The following is a 13,903-nucleotide window of genomic DNA, read 5'->3' on the forward strand; positions in this document are numbered from 1 at the left end:
AAATTTTAAATTTATTTAGACATTAATTAGTATATAGATACATCCAAATTTAGTCAAAGTTGAGTAGACGGAGAAGTACAACAGTTGGGCTGTGATAAGAAGCAATAGAATTGCTTTCAACTAAAGTCATTCCAAATGTTCTGGACGTTTATCGAAGGCATTTCCACCTCAAGGCGTGGAGACAATGCTTAGTAAGCAACGCATAGATAAAGTAAAGTGAAGATTTGGACAGGGTATGCAGCGTTCGACCACCAGGTCAGTGCCCCGGAGCCAGTAAAAGGGATGTCTAAGTTCTAGTTAAAGGATCGAGTTCGAAAGTGCAGAAAACCAGCATGATAGCGAGTAAGATTAACAGACGCAAACATCTCGTCTGCCAGACAGTATACCCCGGTCTTGCTTGTCAAACTCTCTGTACCCTAATCACTCCATCCGTTTACGGACTCGCTGCAGGCCACGTGGAGCACGGCACGCAGAGATCACACCTCGCCTCACACCATGACTAATCTAACTAACCAACCGATTTAATGTTGAGCAGCACAGCAGCAAAGAAAAGTGTCGTCATTTCGCTGGACGGATCGATCGTGATCCGCTTGCGGGTGGGGCCAGCAGTCCAAGTCCGGCCATCTTATCCGTTAGGTACGGCCGACGAGGACACGTAGTGCTGCTCTCCCCCCGTGCGCGGGCCCCGCCGGCAAGCTGTCAGCCTGTCACGTACCGGCGGTCACGTACTCAACCCTGTCCCTTTCCGCTCATCTCCTTCGAACTCTCCTCCAAAACAAGGAGCGAATTCGTTATTAAATTTTGGTTAAACAAATTCCATTAGCTAGCTATTGCGCTCTCTCTCTCTCTCCCAGCCGAGTCCTCCTTGACTAGCTTGCCTCGGCTTTCTTGTTTGCTTTTTTTTTGCACAAACGTACGTAACACCCAGATCCAGCCAGCTGCCTGTTGTCAGCTAGTAGGCGAAGCTGACGCCGCCGCCGGTGGCACGCCGGCCGGAGCGTGCAGCGGTGGCGCCCTTGGCGCATACGGCGCTGCTGCCGGCGTCCTCGTCCATGAAGATCTGCCGGCATCGGCACTCCACGCTGCAGAACGCCTTGTCACCTCTGCACGATACGACCCGTTTACAGAGAAGTCAGCACACGAGATGAGAGACAAAGAAGCTTATTATTTGTGATCGACCAGCTACCGTAAAGTACGTGTGAGTTTCTTGTGATGAAGCTGAATGCGAAAACTTAATTACCTGTACATGTAGATGTCATGGCCCTCGGCGAGGTGCTTGTGGCACAGCAAGCAGCGCTGCAAGAAGGAGCTCGGGCTTGCGGCGGTCGTCGTGGCCCGAGAGAAGGAGGAGATCTTGGACGGCGACTGCTTGGGGCTATGGAGGGTGGCCTTGCTGATGATCTGGGGATTCATGGAGTCGCTGTTGTCGGTCTCGAGGAGCACACTCAGGCCGGCCATGGAGGGGGGGAGCACAGACCTTTCTTTTCCTCGCTAGTTAAACTTCTCTTTCTTCTTCTAGCTCCCGGCCGGATCTTTTTTGTGCCAGATTCTTTTCTCGGAGGAGAGGAGGGTTGGTGCTGCTTTTATAAAGAGAGACGACGGGTGCGTCTGGTGCACTCTCCGAGCAATGCTGAGGTGGTGGTTTGATTCCAGGGAGTTATTCATATACTGTATTTCATAAAGGTTTGTTATTTCTCAGGCCACTGAGAAATGAATATTTGTAAATTGACCGTCTGATCCATTTATTGAGATACGTGCAAGAAATCATGCACATATAAAGGATATAAAATCTTAATGGGGTAACTATGATTGTCGACCGAGAAACAACTATTTCTAAATGAACTGAAATAGACAATCTCACTTTATAGAACTAAATTATGTATTTTTTGCACCATTATGACTAATTTGACATTTTATAATATATATTTTTAGAACTTTTGGTGTATTTTAATCTAAAGAAAGATACAAGTTTATGAGGATTTTGAACACATAAAAAGGACACATAATACGAATATGAATCATTAATTGTGACACCATAAAAGGTCGTTCTCACATGCTCTTGTTTTTTTTAAGCCAAGCCAACCCTAATCGTCAACTTGAGAGCCCGAAATGGACTGTCTTGACCGGACTTGTATAATTTAAATCTTCCAAGAAAAACGAAATTTTCTAAGAAAACAAAACTTGCTATTATGTGTCGATTGTTAAATTCTAAGTCATTTTGTCCAAACATTAAACAAGTCCAAATAAAAGAACCATCCAAATAAAACTGAAAAAATCAAACATTTTTTCATGAACATTTGAAATTTTTCAACAAGAGCCAAATCAAACTCGATATATGATGTCTATTCCTAATGCTTTCTTGCCACGACGCCAAAACACATTTGCAGCATTTGCAACAGACTCACGGATCGTCAATTTGACTAACAAATATGACTTATCTGCCACATAAAAGTATAGAGTTAAGAACTGCGATATAAATAATTCTAATGATACAAGTTTTTACAGAATAGTTAAACCAAATAAATACCAAATATGCTTGTGTCTTACAAAAATAGAGAAAAAGAAAGGAAATATCATTTTAAAAAATAAGGGTACTGTACAAGTGAGAGCAGTTTAATAAAGGAGTACTACAACATTTTAAAAAATGATCATTATACACGCATAACTTGGCATGCAAGAGCATATATGGTCCAAAATGTGTTTGACCATCCTGTCCTGCCTATGTGGATGATGCGGCCCCACATGTCAGCGTTATTTTTGCTGAAAACCTCCCAGTCGTCGGTCACCGTATCGTATCGCCTCCTCAACCACGTCGATCTAATTAGGAAAGAGGGTTTTCCTCTGTTTTCTTCTTTGAAAAAAATGGAGGCATGGCGATGACATGTGGGACCATGTAAGCAGGAAACGGTGGCCTGTACTACGTACGTGCCCGCATGCCAAGTTATAACTTGTACAGTTTATAATATGCATTTGTTAACATGTTGTGCTATTAAATTGCGGTCACGTGCCAACTCGTTGTACCCGTGTAATTATCTTACTGTAATATCATTTCCCTTTTCTTTTAGCTGATCTAGCGCGCCTAGCGGTAGTCGCAAAGTCACAATGACAGGGAGACCTGCACGGTTGGCGACTCTGCCGTTTGGCCTCGTACTCTCGTCTCTCCCCTCTTACACGTGTACTATAAGGCAGGACACTCTTTTGTCGCTTGCGGAGTACAGATCCACTGTGACGGCATGTGCTGTGGCCTTGGATGGCGCGCTGTTGGGTCCGTCCTGACTCCTGAGACAGCCAGGCCAGCCCATCAAGCTAGCCGGTCGGGTCGGCCGAACAAGACAAGCACAGATGGGCCGACGGAAATTGGGTTGGCGCTCAGCGATCGGGGGACGCCGGTGCGATGCAGACGCAGGAGCTAGCGCACGTCCCGACGCCATGGCCTCGCCGCTTGCTCCTCTGTGCTTGCTGTGCGTGGCGCGAACCTCTACTGCCCGCCCGGCTGCCCGTATCGCCCTTTGTACAACGGGACCCATGCATTGTTGATTTGTTGTCGTTTCTTGGCCCCTTCTCAGCTTCTCTAACCTGGATTTGGTGGCCCGGACACCTCACCTTACTATTATACGAATTGAAGCCTGGATTGAAACTAAACTTGCTCCCGGGAGTCTGGAGGTGACGTGTTTAGGCGCGATATGTTTTTGTTAAGTTTCTTCTGAAAAGCACTGTCACCTTGTGTTAGTACGATGCTAGGTTTCATGGAAAAACGAGTCATTTGAAGACAAAATTATGTGTTCACGTGTCACTATAGAACCAACCGCAATTCTTGCCTACCTTTGTACAATGCTAGGTTTCATGGAAAAAGGAGTATGCTCGCTGTCACCGTGTCGCAACTCGCAACAAACCGTCCTTTTGTTTTTCATATTTTTCTCTGTTTAATTTTTACTCCCTCCGTCCCAGATTAAGTGACGAAATATTACATGTATCTGACGCTTTTTAAGTATAGATACATCTATATTCGGACAAATTTGAGTCACTTAACGTGGAACCGAGGGAACATATGTTCTGTGTATCAGAGCCAAAGAAATAACAGGGGGCCAAAGACACATAAAAGAGAGATAATGTGGTTTAGTGTTTCCAAATGTTCATAACAAAATGGTGTTACTCGCAGAGACGGAGACAGAAATTCGACATGAGAGGGGCGAGTTGGCATTAGAGGGGCGAAATTAGAGACTTCACCTAATTTTAAGTGATTTTTAATGAGCTAATTAGTAGCTATTAAGTAAAATGAAAGTTCTCCTCTTGTCTCTGTCCCTAGTTACTCGTCGTGCAAATACGTGAACTTTTTCCCCCATCTGCTAGCCCCTTATAGAAATACATAGCGTTAAATAAGATAAGTCGTCGACGTTTGGTGAACACAGAATGCAACAAACACACTTACTCCTGGATGCGAATTGGTTCTGGTGTCACACCATTACGGAAAGTGTAAGGGCCAAGGGTGATGCGAATTCAAGTATTCTTTCCGACCCATATTACTTCAGATTTGTCAAAACATGAATGTATCTATGTTGAAAAAGCGTTTAAATCACGTAACATTTTGACTCAGGAAGTAGCAATGCGCAGATACTCTGAATCTATGATACAATTGGTTGTCCTGACAGGACAGTTCAACTGTGGCAAACCAGAGAATACCACGGCGGACTTGAGTGCGGTGGTACATGTATTTGACGAGTACTTCTTCGTTTTCTAAATATTTCTCGAAAGAAAATGGGCATGCTCGAACCAAAGCATAGTGGACAAGTACTGCACTTTGTAAGGTTCTCTACACTACTAAGCATAGGACATGTAAGCGGGCATAAAAAAAAGGACAAATCTGAACATGATAGACTGAACGTAACGATAAAGGTTCACGAGTTTTCGCTAGGTGCAGTGTGCCCCAAATCGAAGTGACAGGGTCATCCATACGGTGCACTGCACCCGTGCACAAGCCCCACCGCGGTTGGCATAAAGCAACCGTAGCTCGTGGCATTGTGGGGGGACACAGGTACAGCAGACAATGATGAGAAAAAAGGAATACACGTATGGAGACATTTAGCCAAATGGCCTGTCGACTGCGCAGTTGGGGACGTGCCCAGCCAAGACTGACCCATCTGGCAAGTTATTTAGCTTAGCATCTTCTTCAGAGATACTACGAAAGTAGAAACTGAACAGGTCTCCCGATACGTTTACATTCGTAGACACAAAATCGAACCCAGATTCAGTGTGGTGTTATAATTGAAAGCAGAATTAGAAATTCAGAAGAGGCAAGCAATCGCACATCACCAATTCAGCGACTAAACAGCTCACGAAAGGAAGCAGCTGCAGCACATCATATGGGCGGTACGAAATATAAATGCAGTTCTAGTTTTGTCCTAGCATTACCGCACAGCAATGAAAATGAGTAACCACGTGATTCTCAGATTCTGGGGTTCATAGCTTTGAAATGAGCTCGGTTTGGATGTCCTTCGGCAACTCAGCTTCCTTGGCATCCACATCGGATGCTGGAGGAACATCAACAGCAGGCGAACAGTTGAAGAATCCATGAGGCTTAACAAAAACAAAGCATTAAAGATTTCGTATGTGAGATCCAGCTAAGTAGTTTGAGTTGATCTAGGAGAGAGAAGAATGCAGAAAGAACTGAAGGCTAAACAGATACCATTAGCATGAAGCCGCTGTGTTCCACTGGCATGACAGGCCAGTCTTCCAGCCTTGGGATATGGGTGATCCCGAAAACATACCTGTAGTTGCAGTTGTAGAACATATATCTCTTAAGAGATGCCGCACGATTATGTGTCGCAAAGCTAAATGGACCTAGAAACGTACCAGAGTACTATGTTAGTTTCCTCTAAGGATCTATCCTTCTTGACCCATGTAGCTAAACCTTCATGGGTCCGTGGGTTCTGATTAGGAAAGTCTCCTCCAGGGAATATCTCATCACTTTTGTATGATGTCACCCAAAGGTTATGCTTTAAAAATCCAGCTCTTCTCAGGAACTTTGCCTCGGGTAGGGAGAACGGCAGACAGTTTGAACCAGGCATGAGCTTGTAGCCAGTTGGTTGTCCAGTACGATTTACGGTCCTTGTGTTCCTTACCTGATCAACATGTAAACAACAGCCCATAAAAACAATATGCAAACAACAGTGTCAGAGAAAGTTTATGATCCACATGCTTGATCTGTGGTTTAGAGGCAGAAAATAACAAGCTAAACTATGCTCTTTTACATAGACATACAACCTTGTGAATGATCAGAAAAACACACTGATGTTGAGGAAAAAGAAAGACACGATAAGTACACATCCTTACGATCCAATGCCGTGCAGATGAGGGGTCACAATCACACATTGCCTGCAACTCGGATTTCAAAAGCTTCTCTTCAGCGTAGAATGCATTATTTTGCATATTATTTGGTCCTGCACTTTCAAGTTTAACATTTACCTCGACCACCTGTAATGGAAAAAGAAAGCAGAAGTACCAATTAGTCAAAATCGTAATCCAGATGATAATGCAAAGAAATGCATGTTCTTCATGCAGAGTAGACTTGAATCAAGTTCAGCTTAGGTCCTTATTTTATAAACACTGGAACTGGAAGGCAAGATGGAAATGAATTGATTCAAGAAAAAATTGAATTGATGTGAAAAATAAACAAGTCAAAGAGGCATGGCCCAATATTTGTGCCTGAAGTAGCCGGTGAGAGTGGAAAGTGGACAAATAAGATTGCAAGATCTTGAAGTAAATTTCTTTTTTGACTGAAATGAAGTAAATTTCTTTGATTACCACACACAAAAATATCCTACACGACACTGCATGTACAAGTAATATACCTGATTGTAAGCCTCGTTAGGTTTGCAGTCCACTGCCATGTCCATACGGGCAACAAAGAAATGCTGATGAACTGGTGCATACAAACTACGCGCAATAGTTGTGCCATATTTCCTTTGTTCCCCAGGCATTAGAGCTCCCAAGCTAAGAATTCCAGTCAGCTTTACTTCTGATTCTATCTTACCATCCTACAACGAAGAAAATCAATGACAGACACAACGAAGAAAATCAATAACAGATCATGAAAGAACTTAACAAGCAAAATCAGTTTCAGAACTGGAGTTCCTTGGTAAGTAGATCGATAATTACACTAAGCACTATAAGAAAAAGGTAAAGTAATACTCACTTGATAAAAGTGCCAATAAACCCATATTCGTAGTTAGCAATTGTGCATACAAATGACACAGTAAGTCTCCTTGACCTCCTGACTTCAGCTAATCCTGTTCTCCAATCTTGATGTTTCCAGAGGATTCCATGGTCCTCCTCATGTAAACAAACACAATTCTCAATTGTCTCCACACCACCAGTAAAATTGGTAAAATGTGCATCAAAGTATTTTATGAAACCCAGGCAGTCACATCCCTATGCAAAACAATCAGCAATATAGTTAGATAAAGTACAAGGAGGTTGGACTGCCCCAACATTTCATAAACAGTCTTTGGTGTAATCAACCACACAGATCTCCAATCAAAACTCAATTTATGTTCATAGAAATGAAAAGAAAAATTCTTAGAAAATGATAAAAAAGAATAATAATAAAGGAACATGAATAAAGTTATTATCCGAAAACTACTGAACATAAGTACTATTTCTAGCAAGTAACTCTTGTTGTTTACCTCCCATATACAAATATTCGACTAGAAATTTAGTAGATAGTACATTACACTAAGAAGTGAGAACTGATAACTGTTATCCTTCAGAAAATCCTGAGTTGATTTGATACCAAAACAAGATGGGTTGCATCGTTACAACAGGGGCAGATTGATTGTCCTAGATATGTCTCCAGCATAAAAAATGAAGACATTGTACATAGTAAGCAGCTAACTGACCTTCTTAAGAGAGTGTGCGTTCTTTCCAAGCCCATCTTCTCCAGCATCAAATGCATTTTTACGATAATGTGGTTCATTTGGATCTCCATAAGGAACAACCATTTCAACAAAACTCAGCCTGTGAGCAATAGGCCGACGTCCACGGTTTCCATCAACGTAAGCAACAGAATGGAGAACTAAACCTTCTTTGGGGGTGAAGCCAATACGAAAGCTCCACTGGTCAAAAGAAACAAGGAGTGATATTTCTAGACTAGGTTTAATTTCATATATTAGCTCAACAGTTAAAATTCAGAAACTAGACAAACCATTTTACCTTCTGCCACTCCACAAAATAGCCAGCAATACAGAAACTTGGGCCTTCAGGTTGACTGATAATAAGAGGTTTCACATCACTTCTATCAACACCACCTCGTGTCTCCCCAGGAGTGTAGTTTCTCAAATGATCTGGTGGGGGAAGAGGGACAAACTTCCTGTCTTCAAACTCTGTTACAACATTATTCTGCATATCAACAATAATATGGATCCCTTCAACAGGACGAGCATAGCCATTCTCCATAGGGCTATCACTTTCAGTTCTACAAAAGATCAGAGGTTTCCCAAGTCTTCGACTAGGAGCATCAAGAGCACTGTAATAGCCCTGCACACCTATAATTTTTAGAAGAAATGTTAAAGTTCAGTTTATCACAAAAAGAGTTGAAAGAATAATAGGAAAATAACTACAATAATTATCTAAACATAGCTTACCATGCGTCTTCCATGACAAGCTCCATGTCATCAATGCCCCTTTTCTTCATGGCTTCAATAAAAGGCAGAAAACTTTTTACAGTAGCTTCACATTCAGCATATTCCATCGCGTCCTGCAAACCACACAAGCACTCTGAAACTAAGACATCACTTGACCTAATATAAGTAGATAAAGCAAAAATTCTACGGTGCACTACTAACAAAATAAGCCTATCACTTGATTTTAAGAGTTTGCAGTTCAGGAAGTAATGCAAATGTTAGAGCTTGAAAATACAAATAACACAATCCCCAGAAGGAATTTAGAAGAGGTAATCAAGTAAATACCAGAGGTAAATCACATGGTCACTACACAATAAATTTTCTGACATACATCATCAGTAAGTGCTAAATGAACTGCATAAAATGGTCAAAAGCAAGAAAACAATTGTCCAACAAATACTAGAAACTGAAAACATACCATTGCAGGCTGAACATCTGGAACAACTTCTGATGATATAACTTTGCCTCTATGGTGTGCACCCCTAGTAGCAGCATGCACTTCAGAGAGTTCTACAATCCAAATGCTAGTCTCATTTGTTCATTTGTTGTAGACAACAAGCCTGGCCCTCCTAGGTGGGAGCCTGCTTGGAATGACAGGACCACCTTTTGTTCTGGGAAGCAGGGATGGTTGGAATGGTGGAAAGAAGTATGCATCAGCCAATGCTACGACATTCTTTTCTGGTTCCAGGAGCACAACTTCAACAAAACGCATGCTGCCGCGTACCTACAATTTTGGTATTGACATGTTAACTATTCGTTTGAAACATGTGTTGGCAATATGAGAGAAAATGGTAGGTTGACAAACTTCAGGAGTTCTTCCAGCAGCTCTAACAGTTGCTACAGCCACAGCAATTTCAGCAGCAGATAATGGATCTAAAGGGTGGCTTCTCTGGGCCCTTGTCATGATTGGGATTCCTGCAGTTTTTTTCCCAAACAGAGCATTGCTATTTTTTTAGTCAAAACAGAACATTGCTCCTTACAAGTTAGCATTGAAGTAGGTGATGATTTTGACAACCTGGCGAAATTACAAGGTTCAAATTCAACAGAGAATTATGGATTCTCCAAATATGCAAGTTGGCAGATGGAAGGAATGGCCTAGAACTTTTTCTAGTTGAATTTTTTCTGCAAGCCAATTGCAAACGGAAGAATGTAAACTATGCAACACAAGGCTAATAACACAGATATTTCTAAATATGCACGTGCACGCCAGACAACAAGCACATTGATCTACTATGAAATAAGCCTGCAAAACTGAATTTTATGGAAGTTCATTGTGGATGAAAGGATTAAAACTATGGAACGAGGCTAATAACACAAATACTTATGAAGTATGCACGTGTACGCCAGGCAGCAAACACATTGAACTATGAAATAAGCCTGGAGAACTCTTCGTTTAAGTGTGTCAAGCATTTGCAGTTGGTAAATTGGCAGGTTGACACTACTGTGTTAGCGTTACATCCTTCTTGGGGTTACCTCTAGACCTCTGGTTACACCAACTGATAAGCCCAATGTGCACATCAGATATGTCATGGCATCAATGCGAATGAACAGTACCCCTCAGTTTCCTTCCAATTTTCATCATCTAAATTCAAGTTCCTCAGTGCAAATGAAAAGAAAAGGGAAGGTAACAACCATATAATAGAGGAGAACTATGTCAGTTAAAGCTAAATGCTTTCTATTCACTACACAGACATAACCACATAATGCAGTAACCTAATTAGATCAGCAGATGCAAGTAACCGTGGCACATAAACAACTTAAATCATTTTCAAGGTCAATCCAAACATAGTTAAAAACCAGCGATATACCAGATATAGCTACTGTATTAAATTATAATCAAGTACTCCCTCCGTTCCATAATTCTTGTCTCCAATTTGCCCAAAAATGGATGTATCTATTCCTAAAAAGCGTCTAGATACATGTAATATTTCGACAAGAATTATGGAACGGAGGGAGTATAACAAAGTCATACTTCCCAGTTAAAACTTCAAAGACACTCCAGATTTTTTTTATATTTGAAACTAACAAAGATACTCCAGATTTCTATTCCAGTTATCTGTTGGCACAGTTTAACCCCAGAACAGGTAAGATGAAAAACCATACAATTAATATTGTGACCACCATTATGTTACCTGTTTTCCTTTTCAAGGAAAATGGATATTTGGTTAAACTTCAGAAAACTGCAACTTGGAGCAGGTACGCAATTATGAAAAGACTAATCCACATGGGCCTCATAAGACACATTTAAACACCAAACACCACGGGACCCATACTCACTACGTAGTACGTGCACTGATACAATATGCGCACAGCATGTTGTTGGGTTGGGTCATCTGTGTATCATTTGGTGCCATCTTCCATGCAAGCCATTCTAGTGCTCCCATATCTCCGATAGCCAAAACCGTACTGTGCCCTCATAAAATATATTACCATCCTAATCCATCCTAATCCAGATAGTGGTGTTTACTTCCTAGTCATATCACATCGATATCAACAAAGAAAAATAATTAGTACAAGGATCATGCAAAGAGACTCCTGATCCAAAACAATCTCTGGCTATCACAGGATTAATTTAGAGAATAATTATGCTAACAACCTAGCACCAGCAGCAACTCACGGTGTGTTGCGGCTACATTCTCCACATTCACCAAGCCAACAACGTTCCAGTTTGGTTATTATACAATTATTATCTGGACTATCCAAGTGCAACCACAACCATACAACAGATCAAACGAAATTTGGCACAAACTAGGCTGCTGATTTAAAATCTAAATTATGGTTTCTCTTATTCATAACCAACCATACGCAAAAAAATCACACACCAATCTGAGTTCATGCGATTGATCGGAATCAACAGAACTTTGCCTTTTAAAACCCGCTGCATTTCCAGGAACCCCCATCAAATTCGCAAAACAAGACACGATTTCACGTCATCACATATCTCGTATTACCAAATCCAGTAACGAGCACGCGAGTAGCGTGATCGAAGCGATAAACAACAGAGCAACAGAGCAGTTACTGATCATATCGCATATACCTTTGGACGAGGCCTTGGCAGTGGTGGAGGGGGAATCTGCGGTCTCCTCCATCACGGCGCCGCTGATTGTCGCCGCGGGTGCGGCGACCTTGCCTGCAGCAGCGCCGCCGCGAGAGCATTCTGGCACCTTTTCCTCGACTGCGGCCATCGGAGAGGGTTTGCTAACTGATCGCGCCTGTATTATCGAAACGATCGGGCGTGCAGCAGTGGCCCCTCCGCCTCCTCAGCGGCCTTCTCCTCCTCCTCCTCGTCCGCCGCTGCTTCTACTTCCTAGCGTCGGCGGTGGGGGTTTGTGGATTGGGGTTCCGATGGCCTTGCTCCGCGGAATGGGGGTTGCGTCTCGGTCACGAGTAGAGAAACGGAGGAGCGTCGGGAAGCGGTGAGGAGGGGTTTGGGGGGTTTTGGGTGGGGTGTTTCAGTTTTCACTGCCGTGCTTCGCATTTTGGGCTGCCGGTGATGGCCGGCGAGTGCGGAGGTGGGGCTAGCGTGGTGTGTTATAAAGCTGGCTCCGCCAGTTTTGTGCAGTTGGCTTGATTGGTGCGGTTTGAGACGGTGCCTTTTGGTGTATAAAAAAAGTAAGATAATTGTTGTAAAAAGTTTTATACTACGGAGTAATTTAAACTGGTCTGAATGAATTTTCTCGTTTTCTGGTAATGATTTTTTTTTCCGACTAGTTTTTCTCCCTCCAATAGTCCAATATTAAAAACAGTCAAATTTCCCAGGTTTTAAAAGAGATAAGAGTTCCATACATAGCTCCCCGCCCTGAATAAGGTACTAGGTTTTCTCTTCTTTTGTTTTAGGGTTTTCTGAGTCTTCTTCAAGATGATGAGGCTGCCTCGCTCCGTCCTCGCTCCCGTGGTGTGCTTAGTGCAACCGGAGCGCGCGTGGAGTTGCTTGACCAGCGAATCCCTTGGAATCCGGCCGGCTTTTCAGTTTCCCGAGGACCTCCTTGGGTTTCGGTCGGCTTTCGTGCTTGTTTGTGTTGTTTCAGGTTTGACTCTATTATATTCTCAACACTCACTTCACGTCTAAGCTATTTTAGTCCTTAGCGTGGGTTCGGTGTGGTCGCATAATCTTTTTTCTTAATACTGCGTGAGCAGGGTTTTGAACTTGAGACCTCTTAGCTCTGATACCATGTAGAAGTATGAGATTGAAACTTAAATTATATTCCACGATATATTCGGTGTTGTTTGATCTGGCCCTCACGTGGGGTATATATATATAGAGTACAACATGGGGGAGATAGACTTGGAGCACAAAACAAATAATTCATTTAAGCCGATTCTGTCTTATCTCTAATCCAACCATATTATATCTCTAACATTCTGTCTATGGTTTTTATCTTTGACAATGGTTATTGCTCGTGTGCATTTGTTCTTTGGGCCTTAGCACGACAACTACTGCACCATCTACTACCACAAGTTCTCTTTCGGCAAGCTCTATCTGGCTCCGGTGATGGAGGGGCAAGGACGGTGGCCCGCCCTTCAACCCGTTCTAGTGTTTGTTGTCGTCGCTAGGTATTCCAAAGACCTATTTGTAATTTTTAATACTTTTAGGGCTCTTCGTACTGTTGTCATCTATCAATGATTATTAATAGATCGGTGATCCTCTCCACAAGAAAAAAGGTACCTCTTTAAAAACTCAAGACTCTTGCAGGGCGGTCGCGTTAACAAAAGACAATCCGTTAAAAAGGAATTAGAATGGGAGCTCAAAGTGTTGCTTTTGTCATGAAGATGAGAGACAACACACATTTTTTCGGTGACATGTCACTCGTTCTATGTGGTCGACAGTCCAAATAGATTCTAATCTTTCTTCCTCTCGTGATGTTCCTCGTATGTTTAATTCATGGTTACGAGGGTTAATAAAAGATTGAGCGTGTTTCTTATAGTTGGAGCTGATGATTTATGTAGCAATTGGCTACCCAGAAATAATATTGTCTTAATTGAAAGAACTTAACTTCTTTTTTTTAACACAAAACGAACTTGATTTCTTCACCTCAGGTCTTATATTCTTGCATTCGTTGGCTCTGTATTTGTCTATCCTCCTCAAAGCCGGTGGACCGTCGTTCCGTCATCTGATTTTGATGGCTTGCAACAAGTTGAAACAAGTGGTCAGACTTGTTTACCCATAATTAGTGGTTGTCTAGTCTGTGGATTGAGTCTTAGAGTTATCACTTTTCTTTTGATGC

General features: G+C 42.3%; 1 protein-coding gene and 1 pseudogene across 1 annotated transcript; both read right to left on the minus strand.

Moving 5' to 3' along the window:
* Nucleotides 1-313: 313 nt before the first annotated feature.
* Nucleotides 314-1,579, minus strand: LOC100826263. The gene is made up of 2 exons (XM_003575219.4): nucleotides 1,241-1,579; nucleotides 314-1,103 (listed from the first exon to the last, which is right to left on the minus strand). Exons 1-2 carry the CDS (start codon nucleotides 1,456-1,458, stop codon nucleotides 953-955), a joined length of 369 nt encoding a protein of 122 aa, XP_003575267.1. The 5' UTR covers nucleotides 1,459-1,579; the 3' UTR covers nucleotides 314-952.
* Nucleotides 1,580-5,185: 3,606 nt separating this feature from the next.
* On the minus strand, nucleotides 5,186-12,174 carry LOC100823488 (annotated as a pseudogene).
* Nucleotides 12,175-13,903: the final 1,729 nt, after the last annotated feature.

This window comes from Brachypodium distachyon, chromosome 3, assembly GCF_000005505.3.
Source record: "Brachypodium distachyon strain Bd21 chromosome 3, Brachypodium_distachyon_v3.0, whole genome shotgun sequence".
NCBI classification, from domain to species: Eukaryota; Viridiplantae; Streptophyta; class Magnoliopsida; order Poales; family Poaceae; genus Brachypodium; species Brachypodium distachyon.